Source organism: Lates calcarifer, linkage group LG6 (genome assembly GCF_001640805.2).
Source record: "Lates calcarifer isolate ASB-BC8 linkage group LG6, TLL_Latcal_v3, whole genome shotgun sequence".
Taxonomy (NCBI): Eukaryota; Metazoa; Chordata; class Actinopteri; family Centropomidae; genus Lates; species Lates calcarifer.
Genome location: NC_066838.1, coordinates 13,210,148 through 13,236,566, shown reverse-complemented (window position 1 = coordinate 13,236,566; position 26,419 = coordinate 13,210,148). Strand labels below are relative to the sequence as shown.

Genomic DNA, 26,419 nt, shown 5'->3' with positions numbered 1-26,419 from the left:
TACACAAGGTGCAGCTGCTGAGGTGTTGTCCCGGCAGGTCTCTCCATCCAGTGAAAGAATAGCAGGGAATTGAGTTGCCACTAGTTTCATGGTCCCTTGTCAGTATGGTTTTGATGTCTGCAGCCTGGGTGGGGTTTGGATCTGGTATTGGTGGGTTTAAAGCTCCACAGGACTATAGAAGAAGCTGTCTAATGATGGTACCAGTCCTCCGGGGCATAGGGAACTGGAGCATCCTGGCCTGAATCTCCTCTACCTCCTGCAGTATGCCCATTGGCTAGGCAGCCTCTAAGCTCCCTATCCCCATAGCCTCATTGTTTAGTGGGCCCGGCACTGTCAATATTAAGCCTGGCTAATGTGATCTAGAGGCAGCTGGAGCTGCCCGATTATTACCATGACACAGCCGACTGAGGAGTGTAATATCATTAAAAATAAATCAGGTGGTTTGGAGATTTGCTGCAGCGGGGGGGACTCTGAATGACATTAGGTGGAAGAACTGCCATAATTTCATTAGTCAGTTGGGGCACCTCAGAGGATCTGTTGAAACATTTCCTTTAAGTTGTAGTAATTGAATTTGCTTTCACAACACTGCACACAAAATGAAAGATGGGGAAAACGATGATGGTAATTTTTCCAATTAAGAGCCTAATAATTTTGAAAATTAATTTTAGACATACTAAGAACTATGCAGACACCTGAATATCATAATAGGATAATATTTTAATTTTGTAATTACGGTACATACTCTAGTTAATCTATTTGAAAGCAGATATATAGGATATTCCTGTTGTTATTATTAGCCTCTTGCGGTGGATTATTGTTGCAAATGATGAGGAAAGCGTGAGCCACTGCTAATCTTCTTAAACTGTTTGACACTGAGCTGTCTGCTCGGCAGACTCATCAGCAATCAGCTGGCTAGTGAATAGGCTGTAGACTGACAGAATCTCTTAACGCTTCAAAAATGAATAATAATAAAAGACTATTCTGTACTTCACCATTATTTTTGGTGTATCATATTTCTTGTTGTTTTGATTACAGGCAGAGCTTTGGTGACTTTGTTAGGAGGTCTTTTTTTTCTTTACCTTCATTTTGCATGTTCGATCTGCTATTAAAGCGCCAGAAGCGCCGTTGGTCTCACAGCGAGGGTCTTATGTCGCTATTGTTTTGACTCTGGAGCCACATAAACGGTGATTTCAAGGCCCATTGAGCGCGCGATGGATTGTGCCCAAAATCCGCTGACGAGTGGAGAGCATTATTGGAGGAGCGGGTAGAGTGACGCTAGAAGTAGTAAATCTGTTTTCTGATCTGCACAGTTATGTTAAATTCAGCCCTCCGAGTTAGTCCAAAAATGTCCCATAGACAGACAGACAGACAGACAGACAGACAGATAGATAGATAGATGAGGACATTTATTATTATTATTATTATTATTATTGTTGTTGTTGTTGTTGTTGTTGTTGTTGCTGTTGCTGTTGTTGTTGTCCAAACGCTTTCTGTGTTGCAACTAAACTACCTCATAGACCAACCGTTCAATTCTTTTCGCATTTGAGTCTGAAGGCTTTATGGGGTTTCCTGTTGTGCAATAGTGACACCTAGTGATACCCCTCAGGACTACCATCTCCCTTTGGTCTAATGTTGCTTTACCAAATGAATGTACCATAGTCACAATACCACAATACCACAACAACAACAACAACAAAACAAAAAAAAAAACTCAAGTTAAAGTAAAATCTGCTAAATATCTTGAAGCATCAAAGGTAAAAGTACGTACACGTTATACAGAAGCATGATCCCTTAGAGTTACATCAGTATTAGTATAAGTATTAGTATTAGTATACTACCAGACAAAAGTTTTAGAAAACTTAAATTTTTCCTTTGGTTACTGAAATTTACATGGTGTAATGTCTCAGTGTTTCTGAATTTTAAAGCATAGAACAAAGAAATTATAATTTTAAAAAAGGAATTGTGTATCTTAAATTGACTCATTCAGCAGACCAAAACAATTGTGGAATTCTCTCTACAACGGGAATTAAACATTGTGTGGAAAGTTGATCCCAACACTGTTGCAGAAGCTCCCACAAATATGTAGCACTTGTAGGTAGCTTTGCTTTCACCTTTTGTCCACCCCAAACCAGCTCAGTGGAGTTTAAGTCTGGAGACTGTGCTGTTCTTAAATCATTTGAAGCCACCGCCTAGTTCTGTTCCTTTAATGTTTTGTGTCATTACTGTAAGATAAACTGACCCACCAGTCTGTCTTCCTTTGTTATTTGCCTGTCATCATTCTGATTGCAATATACAGTGCTACTCCCTGCAGTAAAGTATTGTAATAATAATGCAGCAGAGGGTGAATCAACACAGTTCCTTCCTTAGTACAGACAGGATTTGTAAGTAATCAACAAAAACCTGTGTGGCACCTGCAGGAACTGTTTGCATTGTTTGCAAGTTTTGAATCCACGTCAACCTCAAAACAAATAATGGTGATTGATACAATGTGTCAAAAACTCAGTTATGACACACAACATCCATTTACACACAAATGAAATCATAGGCAACTCATAGCTCCTTGTGCACTGTTCAGGCAATATATTGTGTGTGAATCATTGACATTCAAACTTCAACTTTCACACAGCAAAATATATTTTGGAGTCTAAATTTGGTTCGGATCATGGTGAACTGTTTTACACCTTCTTTTCCTCTGTTTCTCAGCAAGTATCATTAGTGTCAGCAACTCTGCAGGAAACAGGAGGAAGAGCATATTTGAGGAGCAGAACAAATAGACCATTTATTCCTCCGGCTTAAATAGAACAGCCTATTATTAGCTGCATGACTGGTTCTTAATGAGACACAATATTTATTCATAAGATTATGGCACCTCTTAAGACACCTCTTCACAAACACAGGAGACTGGTGTCAGATAGCATTGGCACAGAAACCCTGCTCATTGCTACTTCCCTCCTGCACACATACATACACACATTTTCTGACCCAAATAAAATCATGTGCTTGGAGTCATACAGCTGAGCCTGGTTCTTTCTATATCTGTCCCCCTCTTTATTCTACACTCAAGCTTTCATCTCCACTCCTCCTACGCTTTGCTTCACAAATCCACTCACATGCTATTCCATACATCCACCTCTGCCTCATCCACCTGCCAGTCCCTGAGCATCATCAGCATCATCAACCTGCCCCCTTGCGCGCCCAACACCCCCACCCCCACCTCTCCACAGGATACACACAACTGACACACTTTACTTCATAGCTAGACATCTCCTCTCAGCAGACATATCGGCAGCGGTCGCAGAAATTTGAGACTAAGTTTAGGCTGCCCGGGGTGTTAGGAATGGCTCCTAAAAGAGAACCCTCCATTAAGAAGTCTCCCTCACCGGTGACCCAACCCAGACTGGGTCCACCTTACCCCTGCCTGCCTGCGGCTCCTGCGGCACCAAAGCCGGCTCCAGAGCAGAAACCTCGGATGCTGCGTCCCTCGGATTCACCATTTGACCCCAGTACTTTGGAGGTGAGTGGGGCTACTGCAGTATAATTTTGTGACAAAGCTAATGTGGGGCATTCATAAATGAAGACTATTTGAAATAATTCATTAATTTCATCCCTAATATAGTGGTAAGTAATCCTAGCCAACATAGTAAATCTCAGCCAGAGATACATAATAGTGATCTGTTTTCAAATAGCATAAAAACATGTTACGTTGATTATTTGCAAAGTAGCTTTCTACGATTCTGAAGCTAACTAGACAGACCAAACTGTCAGCATCAATTTTGAATGAGAGTGCAAAGAAATGGGCCACTGAGAGTGAAGTTGTCTGACAGTCAGTGGCCTCCTTAGGGAGAAAGAGGCTGTTTCCTGTCACAGTATGTGCTATTTCTTTCATCAGGCAGGTGATTCCATCAAATCTGTAGCTTTTCCCCTGTGAACTATAAACCCATAACTGCTGCGAGAAAGAAAAAAAAAATGGCTAGCTCTATTTCAAAACTCAAAATATTGACAGCAAAGACAGTGGACCTCCCAACAGACCTTTTTCACAGCACACAAAAGGACTGCTGTAACTGACAACATTAAAAACAACTGTATTCAATTTATATGAGTTACTTCAAGACTCCTGGTGTTGTGCATGCTGGCTCACTGCCATGGCTTACTGGGACACTTGAACTGAACCACTGTAAACTAAATTTGTTTGGACTGTGCTTTTCCTGTTAAATCAGAATGTCTGCTGTGGAAAATGTCTACGCCTCTGTCCAGGGGCTTAAATAACCCGACAACTATATTAGAAAAACAGAGTTTATTGATCAGAGACCTTCTTCATAGCAGACATTTCGACTTGTTGTGGCAGAAAAAGCGTGTCTTACTGATAACATTAACCAATCCGTTCTACTTAAGTGTCCCAGTAAGCCACGGCAGTGTGCAGCATGTGCAATACCAGGACCGTGAAGCCAAAGCAGCAAGTAGAATTCAACCTTTTATAGGCATACCATAAACATACTGGTAGCAGCAAATGATGACTGCAGTTCCAGTATATATTATAAATAAATACAGCGAATAAGGCATGAAGTAATTGAGCAAAAGCATGAGTTATTAAGAAATTAAGAACCTGTGTGATTATAGCAAATCTTGATTCTATTGTTTACAGTACTCTGCATTAGCCATTACTGCACAGTAGCATATCAAAACTGAGCTGCTGCAGAGTCTGTTAAGAATTTTTCAACTGAAAAATACCCTGCCTGTATTTGTCACAGGTCTTAAATAACAAAATTTGTTAGATATAGGCAAAAAATGTATGCATATATACAGCGTGTGAGCGTGGAGCAATGTTGCAATTGCATTTTATATGTTTGTGCTTGGTAAACAATTTAGTCATCAAACATTTTAGTCCCATTTCCTCAACCCTTTGAATGACTGGAAATTAAGTCTTGGTAAATATAAGATATCAGTAAATATAGGACTTTAGTAAACCAAGTAGGCACCTGGACAACTCTGAAAATATAAAACATTTTAACAGTACATATGTTCAGACCATTACAGTGTTCTTAGGTCAAAACAGGCACAGGTCAAATAGAAAAAAAAATTGTTAAGGTAAAGAAGGAACTCAGTATCAACTGATGCCCACATTAGAATTTGCACTATCACGCTTTAGCTTTGTTGGTGCTTCAGCTTTGCTGCCATCGTCATGTGCTTTCAATATTAACACTGTGTGTGCTGCATGATTTTATGGTGTAAGACTGTCCCATTTCGCCTGCAAGGATATTTGGGCCATGTTAAGACACCCGCTGCTGTTCACAGTGGGATCACAGACATGACAGGAGGCCAGAGCTCCTGCTGAGCAAAGACAGCACTTTAGCCAGGCTGTTAAGAGATGTGGCATCAGTCCACAATCTTGCTGGCCTAAAGTAATCCATCATTCCTGCATGGCCAGATACTCACATCCTTAATGCAAAGCCGAGCAAAGTCATTCACTGCAATCATGCATTAATTTGTCTCAAATGGGGTCAATGTCTTCAAAGTCAAACACACATTACAAGGTGACAAACATCTTAAAAATGTTTTAATATGAATTATTGGTTTACTGTAAAGTTAAGCACAGGCTGATTGAAGATGTATTTCACACATCTTAGGATATATAAGACACTCTGCTTGGAATAATATTTACTTGGAATAATATTTGTGTTTAACCATTACCATGTTAAATATGCTTAAAAATAAATCTCTTTCATTGACAAATTCAAAATATATGAATATGCTAATTTTGTTCATTTCAGTAGTTTATGGAAAAGTCCATTCTTATTATATGTGCATTAGAGACTTAAAATTTCCAAATCACACTTATACTAGCTGCACATTGAACCAGGATTGACCAGGATTGAATCCAAACTGTGATATCACAACATGTTTGTATGTATACATTTTAATCTCAGATTTATGTTGAGCACAGAGAAAATTTCCTCCTTCTGAAAATAAATGTGAAAACAGCCTTCCAGTATGGGAGGTATTAGGTATTATTGTAGCAATATTATTTGTAAGCGGGTGTGAAATATTGTGAAACTGTATTTCAGGTTGTATGTGTGTACTGTGTAGGAATCTACACAAAGCCTGAGCTCAAGGAAAAAAAAATCCTGAGCTACAGAGAGATCGCCACGCACATTGGCAGCTCTCTGGCTTGTCATCTGAGCAGCAAAAGTCATATGTAAAGCAATTAAGAGACACGCCCAAAGTGGAATGAAGACTTATGTGTTTTTCCGTCTCTTGAAGCTAAATACAGCTGTCAGTTCATACATACAATACATTCAGATTTTTGAGTGCATATAGGGTATTTGTAGATTATTTTACAAATAAACTCATCTTATTCTCAGTAACATACATTGTGTATATATTTACAGATTTTAGTTTAGTCCATGTTGTCTGATTTGTTTACACCTAGTTTAGTTAGTTTCTTTTACACATTCCTAAATCACTCTGCGCACTTGGAAATCTGAATACACATTTGCAGATTCCCTTACAGATTTACAGATCACAGTATATGCTTACAGTTTGAGATACAGTTTTGCAAGTCTCCACATACATTTGATAGTAATGTCATTGCTACAGTAAAGGACAGCCTCCATATTTTAGTGTCCAGCTCTGCACATACATCATTCTGAACAATGAGGGTCAAACCCTCAAGAAAAAGCCACAATAAGCAATACGTGTGGTTAAATGGTGGGGGGCTTTACGTGTGTAAATCCCTTAATTTTTAATGTAAGGGCAGAATAAGTTACATTAACACCTTATCTGCTTGGATTAAATTCACTCTGTAAATTCAGATTTAACCCTTCGGTTATTAACAGCATGTGCCCGTCATCTTAACTATACGATGAAAAGTTTAATGAGTTTTAAGGCATAAAATTAATGGAACAGTTCTCCACAAACCATACCCAAGTGTTTGTTTCTATATATGGAGCGTGGCTGCCTGGCCTTCCCTTCTGCTGGGACGTCATGCGTGCTGTACGTCATGACGCAGTGCTGCTAGGGTTTTCTCACCCTGCCCTGCTGTAAGATCCGTCACATTCTTCGGTTTGTCGACGCCTCGGACACACCTCAGCCAACACAGCCATGGTGGGTTTTTCGTTCCCCTAGGCTTAACTAGTTTTTGACCGCCGTGCTTGTGTAGTTAGCGTTGGGTGTCATTGTTTCAAGAAAATGATTTATCTTTGCAAAAGCAATTCAACTGAATTTGAATATCTGAAATGCCTCGCTGGTCGCTAGCGGAAGTGCAACTTTTGAGAAGCTAGCGTTAGCTTGCACGGCAGATAAAGTTAATCACACGACGAGCTAAGCGATGTCCTAAAGTACCTAGGTGTAAGTTAATCATTGCTAAATGTGCTATTGTTGGGGAATATTTGGTTTGGTTAATTCTAACTAACTGAAAAATATGTCTAAAAGCCTTTGCAGTTAACCCGAGCTAGCTTTGCGCAGCACAAGGGACAATTTTCATGTAGCTTAATTTCTCTTTGAACAGTCTGACTTCTCGGAAGATCAAATCCTTGGTGAGTCTTTTAATGTGTGTTTGACATTTTCCAAATCCCGCTTCTTTTGCATGCTCTCATTCTTGCTTGGTTTAGATGACACTTTCCCCTGTATCTCCTAATCACCCTGCTGTATACCCGCCTGTCATAGTAGCTGTGGTTAGGCTAGGTTTTCCTTCTTTATTTCCGTACTGTTTCTTCACTTTCCACTTGCAACTGCTTGTCCTTTCCAGATTGAATTTAACCTGGATCAGATTCATGGTAAGTCCGTGAAAAGGGATCGCTTTAGAGCAAAAACTGATGCTTATCTCGCGAGTGTTTAGGGTGTGATCTGCATGTTGGTTTTGGAGAAACTAAATTCGTTTTAAATGTGAATGAGAGTCGCTTTGCACTGTTGTTTGGTACGTCAAAATCAGCCATATCTTGCATATAACGTTATAACCCTCACCAGCATTGACGTGGGTTGCAGTGTTTTTGTATGTGGCCAGTCATGTATTAAAGGCACTTCTGAAGTCAAACATTGCCAAAGCTCATATCTGTTCTCATAAGTCTTGTTCTGTTAGACTGTAGCCATCCCTGGTTGTGTCAGTTTGCCTTAAACTTTGCCTATTATCTCCTAAGCGGCTCATCTCCACAAGTGCCCTTTTTTGGTGCTGGATACAGTGGTGGATGGTTTTTGTCCTAGGGTTGGTTTGTTTAATCACCATTGACATAATAGGTTATACTCTGACTCTCCTCCTACTTTCCTCCACTCCTCTAATACCAAATATGGTGTTGGGAAAAGTGCTCACACACCAGAAGGGAAGAGGCACATTCCTCAGAACAGGAAAAACTCAACAACAGTGCCTGAGCTTTTTTGAGGAAATAGCTTGTTCCATAACATTAGGAACAGCATGCTAACCGGATATTGTGTAATACAACTCCATATCTCCCTGATTGTTGGATCTTAGCAAAGCATTTTTTGTTGTTAAACTGTTGAGCTTAACTAGAATGCCTTAGGTTAGATCAAAGCTACATTTATCAACCTTGTAATCAACAAGAACATTGTGTCATTGCTGACAGTTGATAAAGCCCAGATAAACTGAATTAAACAACAACAAAAATACTCAATACTTGTTAAAGTGAATGTTTTAGAAGACACAGGTAGCTCACAGGCTTATGGACAACAGTGCTGTAAAATATCTCAATATCTCAAAAGCTCTCAAAGTGGCAAACAGTAGGGGTGTCAGATGAAGTTTTTTCTTGCTTTAGAAAGAAAATGTTCCAAGCCACCTGCAAGACCATTCTGCCAGGCAGACTCTCTCTGAGGCTGGTGAAACTAAAATAAATAAATGAAACTACTGATACATTAATCTTTTGTTTCCTAACATGAAATGGATGACAAATTATTAGACAGAAAGAAAAGGGCAGCTTTGAATACTTTGAACATGTATCAATTATACATCTTACTCTTACTTCTTACTGTGACATAAGACTTTAAAATAGTGCTAACTTATGGATCACTGTAGTAAAGGACTTCTAAGCTTCTGTTTGAAGCTTTGTTAATTTTTTTTATTTAAACTTATGTTTAGATCTGTGGCATTTAGAATAATCTTGTCTGAGTCTTATTTTCTTAAAGATAATACCTTTACACAGCTGAGCCCTTGCAACAATTTTCCTCACTTTTACCTTTATCTTCTGACATATATATATATATGTTTGGAAATGTAATCCATAGAAGAGCATGTAGTGCTGCATTAAAGTTGTTTTACTGTGTTGTTGTTGATGTGTAGTGAAAAAGTCCGACTGACCAGATCACTAACAAATTTATTTGCTGAATTGAGGAAGTTGAAAGGGTGATCGCAAAGAAAAAGAAAAAGAAAGGGTGTTGAGTTTTTTTTTTTTTTTTTTTTTTTTTTTTGTGTGTGTGTGTGTGTGTGTGTGTGTGTGTGTGTGTGGTTGCACCACACTCCACCATGCAGATGAGTAAGTAGTAATGATACACAGGACTTTAGATGTAGAGTTTATCAGTGTTAATTCTCTTGAATAGACTGGCTAGAATTATCATGTCTAGAGTGGCACAAGAAAACTGACCAGGCTTGTCAGTGCGATGCTTTGTGTTCTGCCTCTTTAAATTTAGGCTTACCAGTAGCTGTACCAGTAAACCAGATCATTTATAAATTTAGTCACTTTTCATAGTCTGTGCTTTCACCTGTCTGCTTATTCTCATTTTCTTCACAATCTGTCTGTTATTTCTGTTTTCACCTGTATCCACTCTAGCTTCATGTCTGTATCATTCCTCCATACATGTCTGCTTATCTTCCAGTTTCCACAACAATTCATATCTCAACTCTAATTTATGATGTGTCTTTGTATCCTGCAGAGTTTAAGGAGGCATTCCTGCTGTTCGACAGGACAGGAGATGGGAAGATCAGCTACAGCCAGTGTGGGGATGTCATGCGGGCCCTGGGACAGAACCCTGTCAATGCCGAGGTGCTCAAGGTCCTGGGTAACCCCAAGGCTGAGGGTGAGAGTGAAAAATTTAACTTCTTGCAATTTGTATATAATAAATCTAAATCATTAAATTGTCATTGTGGTGGGAAAAAGTTCCTGGAGGCTCAGAGAATGAGAATTGCCTTAACTATTCTCGTCTTTTTGCAGAGATGAACACCAAGATGCTAGACTTTGAGCAGTTCCTGCCCATGTTCCAGGCCATCGCTAAGAATAAAGATCAGGGCTCCATGGAGGATTTTGTGGAGGGACTGCGTGTCTTTGACAAGGAGGGCAATGGCACAGTAATGGGAGCAGAGCTACGTCACGTCCTCACCACGCTAGGCAAGCTCCATTTTTATCACCCTTTAATAGATAGTTGGCACTTTTTAAATCAGGGAAAATACTGTAGTCCTCCGATTGGAAAGCTCAGTGCAAATTATTTTACTTAAAAGTTGAAAATATATGTTATAAAAAGTAAATGGATTGCATGTTTGTAAATTAACTTTTGCATTAAGAACCATATAGTGTGTACTTTTATTAGCAGTAATGTTAATATTATGTATGTGTGTGTATATATGAGTAAACAACTTTATGTTCCATTTTCAGGTGAGAAAATGACAGAGGAGGAAGTGGAGACACTCTTGGCAGGACATGAAGATGCAAATGGCTGCATCAATTATGAAGGTGAGAACAAAGGAAATAAACAGGAAGAAGATGGGATGCAGGCTATAATTAGGCCAATGGTGTGTGACCATGCCCTTGCTATAAACATCCAACTATTCAGTGTAACCATCAGCAATGTGAGAACGAAACATTATGCATTACACAGTATGCGTGTTTTGTTGCCGTGAAATATTGTGTAATTGCTAAGAGGAAAAAAAATGTAGTTGTGAGTTGAGTTGTAAATGCAGATGTTCAGATTTCAGTAAATCTTGTTTTCTAAAGGGAATCCTTGGAGGTACTTTAAATGCAAGATAGTCACAATGTTTGATTTAGTCATGTGATGAGGTGGGTGTCTATTCATGTTAGCAGCTACTGTCATATATCTGTTCTTAATGCTTTTGGTTAATTGTCTGCCCTGAGAGACCGTGTATTAATGTCATCTGCTGACAGTGTGTTAACTGTTCTTCCTCCACAGCATTTGTTCGCCACATCATGTCAGGCTGAGGGCCGGTACGGGCATTGGGTATACCATGAGATGGCACCTCCAGGCTTTCCTGATTTTCTGTTGTTAAATAATCCACCCCCATCAGGCCATCCTAGCACTAATCAGCTGTAGTTCTTGCTTTTCATATTGACAAACAGGAACAGTATGCTGTTGCAAAGTAGATTTGACCTGTAGGTGCCTGTGGGAAAGCCTGGCGGTCCCTCTCATCTTTAGTCCTGAGGCTTTGACCCATGTGTAGCCTCTTGCTGTTCTGTCTATCTCTCCTGCAGCCCTCTGTCTTGGCCCCTGGCTGCAGCATGGCCCTCTGCATGTGTCTGAGACTCCCCTCAGTTTATTAGGGGATACTGTGGACACACAGGGAAGTGACTGGTCTCATTCAGGGAAAGCCTGGTGGCCACTGTTGAGTCATTCCAGCAGATTGATGTGGTGGCCATGAGGCAGCTTTTCTTATCTCATTTGCATGTCATCGGTGCTATTAAAATAAGCCTTTTCTTGGTGTAAGAGGCACTGCTCTTTTCTTAGACACTGAAATAGATGTATCTGTTTATTACATTGTAGAAGTGTTTTACATTGGAGTATAGCCACCAGCTTTGGGAGAGTGGACCAGTCCCTTTTTCTACTAACCAGAGAACTGCAATGAGTTGCTCTTGTGCTGATTGTTTTCTCCTCTGTACTGATGGAAGCTGAATTTGTAGCTGGCCACTCTGACTGGACTGTAGCTCCCTTGATCTTCTCCCCTTTTCTATGCTTCTCAACTAGAGGAAAGCATACAGCGAGGATGGCTTCTCTAACCAGCTCTTCTTGGATCATAGATATGGCCTAATTCTTTGGCTGAATTGGAGATAGAGATGATTACCTCACCTCTTTCTCCTAGTACCCAGTTCAACCCTTCTTTCCTCTGGGTGAGCAGAATATGGGGATCTGCCTCCAAATGCAGTATCTCCCACCCAGGCCCATCAAACCTGGATGAGGAAGGAGCTTTAGCTCCACATTCTGCAGTTGGAGTAGGTCTCTGTCAATATTTAGACCATGAAACTGACATTTGTCTCTTTCTCATCTCTTTCACAGAACTGGTCAGGATGGTGATGAGCGGGTGAAGAACGAAGAGCATCCTGCTTTTTTTTACCCTGTCACATGTACCCTCTTTTTGCAGTTAGCTTCTACAGTCCTCTCCCCCTCAGCCATTTCCATAGATTAGTTTTCCACATTTAATTTAAGAAGTGCCTTTACATTCCCTACTTAAGACCACAAATCATCCTGGCTATTGCTGCCAGGTCCATTCACATAATTATGTGAACAACTTGTATGCATTCAGGAGTCTCTGTGCTTGCATTGTTTGCAATAACATTCCAAGATGCAGCACTGAGAAGACAGAAATTGATAGTAAAATACTGTAACTATTGGCATTAGTGTGTCAATGCTGGATGGGACATTAATATATATATATACTTAAAACTGTCAGCAACATACTGTAACATTGGCTAAGAGTTGCTTTGGCTGAGGAACATGGTTCTCTGATCCTGCAGTAAACCACTATATTCAAGCCATACTATCATGAGGTAGAAAGAAACATTTCAGATGGGTTCCCTGTGTTTTTAATTCACCCAAATTATGTTGCTGCAATTGAATAAATGTTTTTTTTCCTGAAAACCCATCTTGGTTGTTTTGAGTGGATTTGTTTGATTCAATGGCATGAGGAAAAAGTTTGTTTCTGCTTTGTGTTATTTTGCACAGTGCATCGATGTGTTTGTGCTGTCTATCCAGTGACACAAGAGGGCAGTGTTGCTCCTGGAATCTTCTATGTTAAAAAGGCCAAAATATATAGTGTAAATTACAAGAGGAACATCTTGCTCTATGTGCTTCCATTAGCCAAGTTAAGAATGTAAAGAACACCATGAATGTAGGCTTTGATGCTCAAGTAAATTTTGATTATTACTACTGACACAATTTAGGTTTTCTCCTGTTGGCTGCAAATCATATGATATGAAATTTCAGCCTAAAAAAAATAAGGGATTTTATAGTTTTTGTGACCATGCCATAAATTTTCAGGGACATTATGTGGTATAGTACCAGGATATGAGCTGTAGAAGGTGGCTTTCTGACCTTTATCTTCATTTTCCTTACAAGCAGCCACAACTATTTCCCCTCATTAGGCACCACGGCGATCAGAGTGTTGAGCTTATGTGTGTGGGGTAAGGTTCAGGAGGGTGTCATAGTCCACTGCTGAATAGGTTGTCCGCTAATTACTCTGTGTGTGTGTGTGTGTGTGTGGTCGATGGAAGTCAAGGCTATTGATTATTTTAATCCTCCTATTTGTGAGTCTGTGATCCTCATGGCTCTGCATTCGACAGGGGAATCACTAATGGGCCTCAGCACAGCCTGTCTCAGACCTCTCCCCGTCCAATTAACTTTCAACTGGAATCTGCCAGGAGAGAGAGCCGGGGGCTGGGCCCAGCCATGGCATGGCTACATCCCACTTTCTCAGCTCAGGAGCAACAGATTCACCAAATCCTTTAAGTCTAGTATGCCATCGGCTCTCTACTCTAATTAGATGTTTTCCTTTTCGCCAATAATGTAAGAGGTGTTTGAGATGCATTCTCCCTAACATGAGGACGATATCTCTCTCTACCTGAATTAGGATTTTTTAAGGCCCCTTGAACAAAATGGTGAAATTAACTGTGCAGGAAACAACGTATTCAGGAAATACTCAACAGATTGTAGTGTTTTATCACACAGTTAATGATTTTTGCAAGCATATTGAGGTATTATTGTGTTTTGATTATATATCATATGAAATTACACACCTTTTAAAATTTGTAGTGTTTATAATTTAATGTCAGGTGTAACATAAAGACTAATTTATACATCATTCATAAAACTAGAGGTCCTTAATATCACATAGGTATTTCCTTTAAACAAAGACTCTACATAATAGTGAACTAGTTAAATAGCAAACAATCTTGAATTCTAACATTAAGCAATTAAAAAGAAACACCATATCAGATTATTCGGATTATTAGCACATAGGCAAAGTAACAGAACAGTCAAAAGATTTTTTTTTTAATCCACGTAGCTCCTTTTTCTTGCAAAAATGCCAAAATCTACTCATGGCAGCTTTTAAATTGTGACCATCTGAGGACATTACCTTGTGCTCTAAGAATTTGTGATGGAATATGTTTTACTTTTTTCTGACATTTCATAGACCCAACCACTTGTGAATTACAATTAAGAATATAATCAGTAGATTAATTGATAATGAAAATAACTGTTTTGGAAGTGGTTAAATTGGAGATTTGGCTATTTACCATAGAATTGTAAACATACTGTACGCATCACTATAGGAATATTGAGAGAAATATATCATAATACTCCGAAACCAATTCCCTTGTATTTCTTGTCATTGGTGTGCATTTCCAACAAATGATCTTGGTCCAAAACTTCAATAAACAATAGAAAGCCTGATCGAACGCTGAACCAATTTGGTTTGTTTCTACCATTGATTCCTGTATTGTTACATTTAAAATGTATACATCTGCTGGATTTTTGTAGATCCTGGGTGAATTATATGATGAAATCAATATAGCTGTATTAATGTTTGTGTCTTAGACAGTGTCTTAAGACATATTGGAAATCCATCTTGTAGCAGGCAGTGGCTGTGGTCAGCCACTGTTGTTTCGATCTCAGCTGTGAGTCCACGCAGCAATGTCATATATACAATTCTCCACAGTCAGCCCAAGTGGTCACTCCAAATAAAACTGAACAAGGGGTCTATGTGTGTTTATTACTAGTTGAATGTACATGCCTTTATTCAGCCCTGAGCTTCTCCATGCCAAAACAACATGTAAAAACACAGGAACACAAGATAGTTATAGATATTTTAATAGCAATATTGTCTACTCAACCTATTCAACATACCAGATAGCCCATCCCAAGATTACTATGTTTGTACATATGATGATACTTTGACAGGGTCTTTCAAAAATAAAGTACTAAGTAGGTATGGCAGTGTAATTACAGCAACTTGTCTGTAATGTATTGTACAACATTTAATGTGAGTAAAACACTGCAGCTGTCACTTTTTCACTGCCCCCATATCTCACAATATCTGTCCACTCATACCTATTGACATACCCACCCACACACACAATATTGTCAATAATGCACTTGGCAATTAAAACTCCATCACACACAAGTGCCATCGTTAAAACATGTCTTGTCATATCTTGTTGACTTGTCATATTAATATGTTTTGTTTTATCTTACCATGTGACATCCCATGTCATGATGGGAACAGGAATCAAACAGGTCAAACATCTGTGTTTATTCAGATGGCCTTATTTTAATCAGCACTGTCCCAATGTAGGCTGAATCACAACATGGATTTGGTTCATTTCAACTGGTGAAATTCCCTTTGAAGCACAGGGGAAAAAAATATTTTACAAAGATGAGTTGCAAGATATAGGCTGGCCACTCGATCAGAGGTCAGTAAAATGGAGAGAGGAGATGTCTAAGTGAAATACTGTTTAGGTAAATACACTGAATGTGCATTTGTCAGCTTAGTCATCTCAATTAATGGCACCCTCAACACCATTATTGCATTTAAAACAATCACACTGATGGTGTTTGTTATATTCTAGTTATCACGATGTCAGTTAATATGGAACACATTATAATATTTTAAATATTTCAGAGCCACAACGTGCAATTCTTAGGTGCACTTAAACTGTACATATTCTGAAATTCATGTTTGCACACAATAGGCGCCAATAAATGCAGTTGCTCATGATAATTGGCTCAATATCACACAATTCAACTTAATACCACTTATCTCTGATTTTCACTCGCTCCACACTTCTATAGTCTGTTGTAATCTCAGGATGTCTGTATATATGTGTGTGTGTTTGTGTATTCATGTCTGTGTATCATTGTATTCATTTGCATACATACATGTCTGTGTAAATGTGAATATGTCTTTGTGCATGTTGGTGTTTTTCTAACCGCTCCTCTCCTCTGTGAGTAAGGATTAGATTCAGTCTGGGTAGATGAGGAAGCCCGAGAAGGTGCTGTACTTGTTTGTGTTCCCTCCGTGGACCTTCCCTCCGTCCAGCTGCACGCACACCTCATCGCCCACGTCCAAATGCAGGATCACACTGTTGGAGGCGTAGTCGTAATTCTGATCAGCGTCCTGAGCGATGGCGCTGGCTCTTACCTGTCACCCACAGAGGACAAACGCACTGACAATTAGAACACGGGCAAAACTGAACAAACACTTGCAAATGTCACCGCCACTTACTCAGCAGCTTCAGGTACTCTTTAAAACTAAAACTACCGTTTCTCACACACTTTCTTTCTTACATTTCTTTTCAGGCTGGTTCATGATCAATTATTAACAGCCTTCAAATGAGACACTCATGTGTGTGACATCACCTTTGCGTTCATGGCAGATAAACAGATGGATGGGACTGTGACCTGTGACCCCAGAGGTGGACTGAAAGCACGGCCACTCTGCCTCTTATTGATCAGCTATGGCTGGGGCTCAGGGTAAAGGACCAGAGGATGGAGGTCTGATTGGGTTGTGGAGATAAGCGGACTCACTGGGGACAACAGGTTGTCTATGGGGAAACTAGCTCAGCCGAGAGAAAGCATCACTATCCAAACCAGCTATTGACCTGTTGCTTATGGTCCTAGGCCAGCTCAATATGCATGATATTGAGTGGCTATGCCTAAGCCAGACAGCTTCACATTTGCATGCTGTGTGTGAGTTCGGTCTTATTGACCCAGCAGCAGTGGATCTTTACTTGTTTGTTAACACATTTAATTGGGTTTACTCATTGTGGACATTTAAATACACATACCTAGATTGAGTTACAGTTGTAGAGGAAGCAGGATTTGTCCATTTATTATTTTGTCCATTTCACTTTAAATCTTTATAACATACCAAGCATAATATTTTAAAACTTATATACAACTTATATACATGTAAGAGGCTTAATGCAAATAGTATGTATATATAGATCTTGAAAAAGATTCACAAGGGCCTTAATGTATAGTATCAAGTATAGTGTCAAATAATGCTTTGTTGCAGTGTAACCCTTTCAGATTCTAGTGTTACTAAAACATCCAAAATGTTTTTGACAAATGCAAAAAATCAACAATACATACAATCATACAATAGAATTGAATTAAAAACCTCCATAATAGGATGTATCAATAATTCTGGTGTAGCAGCTCCAATCATCTGGCATATGTCAGCCATCAGTGGCCTTGTGTCTGGCTCGGTGTCCGTCTACGGAGGGAGCACTCAATCTATGTCAGCAGTCGGACAAGCCACGCACGTCTCCATGACAGCCACAGAATATGATCTGCAACTCAACTACCATCATGTCATTCCCATCACCGAGGCCCCTTTCTCCCCAATGAGCATGCATCAATTTGAAAACAGTCAATCGCTGAGCAACAGAGCCTGAATTACTGTAACTAAAAAAAAATATGCTCTTTTCCCCCTGCACCCATTCGTTTGTCCCTCCTCTGAGCACATTGTTCACCATCTATCAGCCCTGGAGTTGTGTTCTATTATCTGGACACTATCTGTATGTCTCCTTAAATGAGATTCAGGTCATGGATGCTGCATCCAACACAGAGCATGATGGCAACCAGTGGTTAAGCATGTCCCTGTCCACTCTAAACCAGATTGATTAAGGGGGCAGAGAAGTCAATCTCCTGGGGCTTCACAGCTCAACAACTGCACAGTAAATCCAACCACATCTATTGTTTCACCACTACAACAGTCTTGTTTCATTAGATTTCATATCCTGTGGTTCACCAAAGTGTTCTTACATTTAGATAACCGAGGGCACCTGTGCCTAAACCACTTTACTCCTTACCTTCTCAGTTTTTCTAAATTTAATGTAGAGTAAGTGTGCGCTGTGTGCTGTATTTTTAAGCAAAAGTTGAAGAATTAAAATAAGTATTGGCTCAGCTGGAAGTAAAAGTTTGATACAGCAATACCCGTTCCTCAGTCTGTCTGTGAATGACAGAGTGCAAGATGTGGAAAAGTCTACACAGACCACCAGAAACCTGTTTTTATTAGAATTATATATATAGTGGTAAGGTATTGTCAGGGAGCAATAAATCTCTCATCTCATCTTAATGGGAGCTGAACAACCAGGCAACTGTGCATTTCATGTATACATCATGTCCTGAAGATGATTAAAACCACTATCAAACTGGTATAGCGTAGATATAGGCACACTCATTGCAACCATGTCTAGAAATTGCATTTATATACTACAAATTTACTATGGCAAATAGTTTTGTTTATGAAGAAAGTTAAATGAAGTTGAATTAAGCTAAAACATCTTGAATAAATTTGGCTTTGGGAAGATCAGAGCCCTGAGACTTCCCAGTGTAAATCTGGCCTAAGGCACAAAAATGAATGTCTTTTCTGTTGACACTATAACATACACCACATTATCCTGTGGTTAATAAGTTTACTGACAAACAAACTAAATCATTTGCCCCCCCCATAAAAACATTGTGTTGATGGAGAGATAGAGAATATTCCATATTCAAATGTAATGTGACATATTTAATATGTTAATCTGTTTATGTTATGTGAGAAAACAGTATTTTGTCTCCTTATCAACACTCCATAGGTGGCAGGAGCCTAAACAGAATGTGACTACTTATCAGTGTATGAGTGTGAACAATTACAGCATTTATAAAGTGTGTATTTAGCTTTTCAAAAAACATTATAAAATCAGTACAAAACTAATTACTTAAAAAAACTTTGGGGACCCTTGTGTGATCCTTCCTAATTGGTATAATTAAACACTGAGCATAATGTACCCTTTCTTGGGCCCTCCTAAGACCATCTCTCAAATAACGACACCAATCTATTGTCATCTGTAAAGGTTATATTGTTGTTCTGCTTGACATGTGTAGTGACAGCCAATATCACATTTGCATCTTTGGCTGCTTCTGACAGTGATGCTGTTGTTGTGACTTCCTATCGACACCAGGCATATGTCATCCTGCTCATTATTTTGGTCAAACAGTGTAACGGAGGGAGAAGTAAGGAGACCCCCCACCCCACCCCCCGGCCCTCTCATATTCTCATGACTTAATGCATGGAAGTGTGGTCGAATTCTGTACAACAGAATAATATTCACCACTCAGTCTAGAGATCGTTTTGCCAATATCTGATATATGAATTGGTGCTTCAGCTGATGTTCCTGTGCGTGAAGGAATAATGCAAGCCATCCATTAATGTAGACACCAAACAGAGAGGCATGAGAGAGCCATGGTGGGATTAGGGTGGGAAGCCGACAGAGGAGATGGATACGGCTGGAGGACACAGACTGATCCATGTGAACCAGGCAGCATGCTGTGCTGATCCTGGAGCTGGAAGGGTTCTGAGCCGTGAGGCAGGGGCCCCCAGGGCTTGCCTGTGGCTGTCTCTGTCTCCGCCTAGCCCTTTCATTACAGGGCCTCCAGTAAACACGCCTGGGAGCAGAGGGGGCCACGGGTGAGGGGGAAGGAGTAGTAGGGAGGTGGTGATGGTGGGTGGTGGTGTGGGGAGCAGCTGCAGTGTCATTTTCTATACAAGTGGAGCCGCACTGCAGACGACAGACAAGGATAGACAAAAAGAGGAGACGGGGGGGAAAAAAAACAAAACAAGGGCCAGAGGCTTGAGAACAGGAGAGGGAGGGGGGAGAGGCGGTGGGGGGCTGGAGTAACAGACTGATCGAGCAAGGCTATTTTGTGAGACCAGGGAGATGTGGGGGTATATGAAGTCTTGTTTTTATCTGTGGTGCTGTGCTCCACTGGTAATAAAACTGACAGGATTCATTCACGGTGATATACTGACCTCTTAGAGCGGAGACAATAGAAAAGTAGCTGTTAAACTTACCTAAGGGACTCCAGTACATGGCAGGCGGGTTGGGGACTGTTGTGGAAATAGAATATTTATTGAGTAGGTTTTCCCTCTCCTCTGGGAGCCCAGGGATTACATGGCCTCAAGCCGTAGCAGAATCGTACCATAGATATGCTATTACCTGACATTCAGTATGCACCTGTGGTCTGCAGCACAAAAGTGGTCAAACCTGAGCAGCAATATGAATGGAATTGACTGATCTTAATTAGTGTCTTTCATCAGAGGCACCTTAGGATGTATTTTTTTAGATCTCTTATGTACTAAAAAGACAACACTTGTCTTGACTTGTCTTAATAGAACAAATTTTTCTATGTACCTATCTCTTTTTGCCCCTTGCACTGAGGCTAGTTATATTTCACCTGTAGCATATCTATATGTCTGTGCTGGAAGAAGTTATTACAGGTACCGGTCATTACAGTGAGTGATGACATTTTAACACTACTGTGAAATAGCTTGACCTTTAACTGAGCTATTAAAAGAGTCGATGATAGGTAAAAAAAAAAAAAAAAAAAAAAGAAAGAAAGAAAGAAAAAAAGGGAGAGATTAAATGGGAGCTGAGCCAGTGTCTATTTGTCTACATTGTACATTGTGTTAAGAATATTTAATATAGATATACAGTACAGTGGCACACTGTGGGAATATAAATGCGTAGGTGAACAGCTCACATACCAGCTAATGAGGGGAAAGGGAGAAGTTCTGTTGAGATGGTAGGCATGACGTTTTACCACCCTTCACAGCATAAAGCATGCCAACAGTAGCATAGACCATCCTAATAACGTTTGCTACCAAGCTGGAATATTAAGCAGCATAACACTCATCTATCCCTGACAGCGAATTAAGCATAGAGTGATTAAACACATTTATAATAGTGATGGCACTGATAGGAAAGCCATTCATGATTATTTATTTTGAGCAAGGCTAAGTCAATATTTAACCATTGAGTATCATTAGAATATATTATGGATACATCATCATCCCAAACTGGGTTATCAAATTTGCTATTATGTGCCTTGTGTTTCCTGCAAATAACACAGATGGGGTTGATCAGCTGAGCAAGAATCAGGCCGTAAAGGTGTTGAGCTAACATTCACATCACACATTGGAATGGTACCACAAGTCAATTACCGGTGCATTACACACATGGAAGTAGCTGAAGTGTGACACCCCACACCCCACCCCCATCCCCCACTTCAATCACAAATCCCCTGACTCTGAAGCTCTGTCATGCTGCAATGATTTGTGAAAGTTAGATTGTGGTGTGAGCAGGTAGGCTTTACAGAGTGGGGATTTAGTGAAGGTAATAGGTATTGGATCTATGGGAATCCCGTGGAAGCCCAACACATCCTCCTGAGATCCCAGTATTGCATTATACCACGCTCGTGTCACATGACACAAGTCAGGGTTTGAAAGCCAATGTAGTCTGCCAATTTAAACATCACAGACAGAGTTATATATCAGATGTTCCCAGTAGAAATCTGCTGATATCCAGAGTTTATTATCTTACTGCGTATTAACTGTCTCTAAAGGGCATCTGCACATGCTTGATCGGTGTATAAACACAGTTTGTAAACCAGTTTTCTCTCTTTTTCTGGCTGGCCTTGATCACTTGTCAAGCCTAGACATCTTGAGTGGGTGTCCATTGGTCATCGTGCCTGATCTCATCCTGGCCTTCACCACCAGCCTCCCAGATGCCTCGTCTACCAGCCCACTGTCTCCACACCTCCATTAAGTCATCTATCTTCCTCTGCTCCACCCCTGATCTTCCCATCAACTCACTTGTCTTGTTTTTCTCTCCCTCGCACTGTCTCTGAGCGGACATCTCAGCATGTCCGCGTCATGTCGAGTCTCTTGTGTTTCATTCATTCTCACAGAATCTGTCTGAGTCCTCAATCTGCTGGACTGGGCTGCCTAACAAAGGCAAGGTTACAAATGACCTTATCTGCTAAGGTGTAAAAGTTACAACACATTCAGAAAGGAAAGGTGCCAATTTTTTTTTTTTTTTGGATTAAAAAAAACAGTAGACAGACAAAATATCGAATAAAACTTCAGCACCTACGGCAATGGTAAAACAGACCATTTGATTCTACAGTCAGGAATGCAACCTGTCAAACATAGTGCCCATTTAGTAAACTCTACCCACTGACTGGCCTCAGGCAGAATACCCTCCTGCCTCGGGGGCTTCAATAACTCCAAACATGATCAGGCATTCTGCAGCAATTCATTTACAATCCATTTTCATCTACCAGCAGCTCTGTTTGGGCAGATCCCTGTTTGGCGAGTTCTCTATTTAACAGAATTGTTTAAGGAGACCACCTGATGGGTGTCAGATGGACCTTGGTGAGGTTAAATAATTGAGTTGAGTGAAAAGATAATTAATGGAGAATCAATGAACAAGCTGGGGAGGGGTTAAGAGAGGAAAGTATACTGGGTGTTCAGGGAATCTAATCTAAGATGTATAAATTATTTAGCAGTCTAATATGACTTGAATGACAATATAAGACATTAGGCAGGCAGCTTTAAACACATATTCACCTTTGTGGTCTCATGCATATAATCAAATGATGGTTAATGTTGAATGAATTTAAACATTTAGTTTTACATCTGACCAAATCAAGTCTAAATGAACTAGTCTAAATCAGCCTTATTTAGCTAAACTGTGGTGATGAAGCATACAGTATGTATGAGCCTGTGTGTTTGAGCAGTCCTTGGTACACTACATGTCTAGAGTGTGAGGTCTGAGCAGAGTGTATTTGCATTTAAAGTCCTTGATGAATGAATGAATGTAAAAAGCAACTTGAAGAATGTTTCCTGAATTTGGACTCCTCTGATGAAATCCCTGTGATTTATCCCACCTCTCCTCTCCCTCTTCCCCCATCAGCCCCACTGTCTTTAATTAGAGTCTGGGGAATGAGGGAGTGGATGAGTGGACTGTCAATTTTACATTCATTATTTATTTAGCTGAGGTGTAAACTGACTGGTCCACGTACTGACAGACATTCCTCCTGTGCTCTTTTGCACTTCTGTTTAGGCGATAATCAAGCTCTGTGTATGATACTTACTAATTAGACTGTTCCTTTTGGCGGCGGCGGCTGCATTCTGCCACTTGTCATTTAGCCACAGTACATGTGGGAATGCAAATATCTGCAGCTGCAATTTTAGACTGTATAGCATGAATTCCTCTTAATGAGGAGAGAGATTGCTGTTTCATTCTTTGGCTGTCATGTTGCCACCTGCTAAGTGGAATGTGCTCTGAATCTGAAGAGCTCAATGTAACAGAGGTGAACATGAGTCAATGGTAACACAGGATGGTCAACAATGAAAAAAAAATCAGTTGCATGACCGTGTGTGCGCATACATACAAACACATATGTACACACGCTTTCATGCACACACAGACACAGAGTTTTACTAACCAGTCCGTTCTTCCTCAGGTCTGCCCACATGCTTGTTCCGTCACCACCTCTCATTAGAACATGGTAGGTGAAGAAGTAAATGCCAGGCAGAGGGCAGGTGAACTTGCCAGTGCTGGGCTCATAGTAGTTACCGACATTGGTCACCACGTCATCAAACTTCAGTATTTCACTCCCTTCATGCTGCTTGCGTAGCCCTGCATAAAAGGCAATTTTGGGAGTGTAGTGTGAGGGTGAATAGCCACCAGGACCTGGACCTGGGGGCCCTTGTGGCCCTGGTTTGCCTGGCTCTCCAGGGGGTCCACGTGCACCTGGGGGGCCAGGGATCCCTGGCGGCCCACGAAGCCCAGACTTTATCTTCTTCCCAGAATAATCCTGGGGCGGTGGAGACACAGCTGTCAGCTCCTGGCCTGGCTGAGAAGTGGTGTAGGGGTCACATACCATCCGACAGCTTCCAAGCATTTCATAACGGCTCCCAGTATTTCCGGTGTTCCCTCCTTTGGTTGTGTGGACCAGCAGGGGAATGGCCACCAACAGTATAAGAACCATTGCCACACCTACAGCAGCGCCAATGACACGTTTCCTGCGGCTGAGCCGTGAGGCGGCCAGCGTCAGGAAGTCCTCTTCCCCCTTGGCTGGAATAGTGCCGGCCAGGATGAAACCTCTCAGAGAACCAGGTTGGTATGAAAAGGTGAAGAGGGATGGGAAGAGGAGTAGGGGACAAACAGTATATCAGTTGGCCAAGTATGAGAGAGAACGCAAAATGGCAGACGGTCAGAAAGGGAAAAAAAAAAACAGATGCTGGAGAAATGATAAAGATTTCCAGAGGGCTAGGAGCAAGATATTTAAAAGCCTATATGGTTAAAAAAAAGAAAAAAAAACATAAAATTTTACACACCACAGTGTTTAAAGAAATAAACGCAAAAATCTGGATTCTCAGATTTGTGGTGACACACTACAAAAACCATAATTTATCTAATGAAGTCCGGTTCACCTTTTTTGACCTCTCCCGTAGTCCTCCAGTTCAAATCAATTTGCAGCATCAGATAGAAACCATGACTGGCACTGAGAGGGGTTGTTGTGAAAATGAAGCTTATGCTGAAATGAGAGCTGGTGCCAAATTCAGCTCATTGAGGAGGGAGTGAGGGCACTGTTTGTTTTGTTTGATGAAGAGATAATTTACTGGGTTTTTTTGTTGTTGTTGTTGTTGTTTTTCAAAGAAAAATGTTCTTTCAAGCCCCCCCTACAAAGCACAGGGTTTCACTTCATGTGGATGTCTCACTTAGTGCCATGACTGTAACTGACAAAAGTTCATCAGAGATCTTTTCTGGGCACAGTCATTTTATGAGCTCCTGCTTTTATCTTATTTCCACTGTCCACATCAAAAAGTTCTTTTCAGGAAACCAAAAACACTTTTGGCAACCTGGGTGTGCTTTTAATAGAGTCCTCCTATATCTGGATCTGGAAATAATAGCAAAAAGAGCAAAGACACTCAGTAACTGATTTGTCACTATTTACCACTGTTATATACACAATTGAACTGTAATATAATTGCATTAAAGAATCAAAGTATGATTAAAATGAAATTATAAAGATTAACATAAAAATAATATTTTAAAGAAATATAGCTGGTAATAATGTTTGCTAAAAATAAGGAAACTAATTATTTGATTTTTAGAAATAGATTATACATATAAATGACATAGAATGATAATATAATTATCTATAATGCGTCATGAGTGTGTTTCAGGTTAATTTTAAACTGCTAAGAGAAGAAAACAAAGACAATGAAAAACTCACCATCTGTTCCTTATGATCCAAAAACATTTTTGGAAGACAAAATTCTCTGTACATCAGTCCAGCCCGCGTCCCACCAAAACGACTGAAGGACTTTGGACAGCTGGAGTGCCAAATGAAGAGAGCTGGAGAGCCGACGGGCGCGCAGGAGATGCCAGGAAAGTGATGAGAGTTTCTTAATCTGCGCTTAATCCCCTCTTTTCTTCCCAGGTAGAAATTGGAGTTTAAATGCCGCTAACTTCGGAGGAAACGAAGCCCAAAAAATAAGTGCTAGAACACTTTTGAACGCAATTCCAAATGAGGGACGCACGGCAAAATCTGAAGCTCGTATCCAGTGTCTGTCCACTGTAGAGTCTATCGCAGTGTTTGGTCCATGGGCAGTCCTAGTCGACACCTGTTAGATCGATCTCTCTCTCTCTCTCTCTCTCTCTCTCTCTCTCTCTATCTATCTATCTATCTATCTATCTCCCTCGCCCTCCCCTTTCTCTCTCTCTCTCTCTCTCTCTCTCTCTCTCTCTCTCTCTCTCTCTTACTCCTTTACATCGTACCAGCATCTTTATTTTGCTCTTCCATGTAAACTGTAGTCCACACTGATAAATATGTACAAATATCGAAATCGATTGCCAACATATGTGGGGGGCTAATATCCACAGCATACTTTTTTATATTAATGTATATTACTTTTATGAGGCAAAATCAAATGGTGAATCATTTTCCCTGTAAACTGATACAAATGAAGACAAGGCTGCACTGATGCTTCCAATCTGTATCTTGTTAGTCTGACATTCACCTGTTGTTAGAGGCAAACTCTTTGCAAGGGAAATGTTTGATAAAGTGCTGCAAAATGAAGGCAGATGTTTTCATCTTCTGTGTGCCATGGAAGGGAGGACAGGAGGGGTGACTAAGTAAAGGCAGCCTCGGCATGATGTGTGAGGAATGGAGAGGAGACACTAAATGTTCCCCAGACCATTGTCTGTGTGTGTGACTCGCATCCCACAGCTATAAAGCCTCATTAGTGAGACACCCTGCCCCACACGTTGTGCTTCTCTTTTTCCTTTACCTAAAACCTTACACACAAACACATTCAACGCCTGCACTCTGGTGCATGTACACACACACAAACACA

At 40.4% G+C, this 26,419-nt stretch overlaps 2 protein-coding genes across 4 annotated transcripts; one reads left to right on the top strand and one right to left on the bottom strand.

The window, feature by feature from the left end:
• The first annotated feature begins 3,322 nt into the window (after positions 1-3,322).
• On the top strand, positions 3,323-12,805 carry zgc:153867 (uncharacterized protein LOC337226 homolog). 3 transcript variants are annotated; one of them, XM_018666051.2, is made up of 7 exons: positions 6,967-7,101; positions 7,505-7,532; positions 9,874-10,017; positions 10,152-10,325; positions 10,590-10,667; positions 11,122-11,156; positions 12,220-12,805. In XM_018666051.2, exons 1-6 carry the CDS (start codon positions 7,099-7,101, stop codon positions 11,148-11,150), a joined length of 456 nt encoding a protein of 151 aa, XP_018521567.1. In that variant the 5' UTR covers positions 6,967-7,098; the 3' UTR covers positions 11,151-11,156; positions 12,220-12,805. The 3 variants fall into 3 exon arrangements, with proteins under 3 accessions (XP_018521564.1, XP_018521567.1, XP_018521566.1); XM_018666048.1 differs by lacking the exons at positions 6,967-7,101; positions 7,505-7,532; positions 11,122-11,156 and adding exons at positions 3,323-3,514; positions 7,745-7,772; XM_018666050.2 differs by lacking the exon at positions 11,122-11,156 and having other exon boundaries at positions 6,968-7,101.
• Positions 12,670-25,638, bottom strand: c1ql4a (complement component 1, q subcomponent-like 4). The gene is made up of 3 exons (XM_018666047.2): positions 25,297-25,638; positions 23,500-24,957; positions 12,670-16,360 (listed from the first exon to the last, which is right to left on the bottom strand). The coding sequence occupies exons 2-3, from the start codon at positions 24,043-24,045 to the stop codon at positions 16,181-16,183; spliced, it is 726 nt and encodes a 241-aa protein (XP_018521563.1). The 5' UTR covers positions 24,046-24,957; positions 25,297-25,638; the 3' UTR covers positions 12,670-16,180.
• Between the last annotated feature and the right edge of the window lie 781 nt (positions 25,639-26,419).

Bases quoted from the DNA above. Each gene is read 5' to 3' on its own strand.
- zgc:153867 (XM_018666048.1), top strand. From the start codon at position 3,338: ATGGCTCCTAAAAGAGAACCCTCCATTAAGAAGTCTCCCTCACCGGTG. The intron at 7,773-9,873 runs GTAAGTCCGTGA...TGTATCCTGCAG, and splicing joins TAACCTGGATCAGATTCATG to AGTTTAAGGAGGCATTCCTG. The intron at 10,326-10,589 runs GCAAGCTCCATT...TTCCATTTTCAG, and splicing joins TCACGTCCTCACCACGCTAG to GTGAGAAAATGACAGAGGAG.
- c1ql4a (XM_018666047.2), bottom strand. From the start codon at position 24,045: ATGGTTCTTATACTGTTGGTGGCCATTCCCCTGCTGGTCCACACAACC. The intron at 16,361-23,499 runs GTTAGTAAAACT...TGTGGGTGACAG, and splicing joins ACCTGAGGAAGAACGGACTG to GTAAGAGCCAGCGCCATCGC.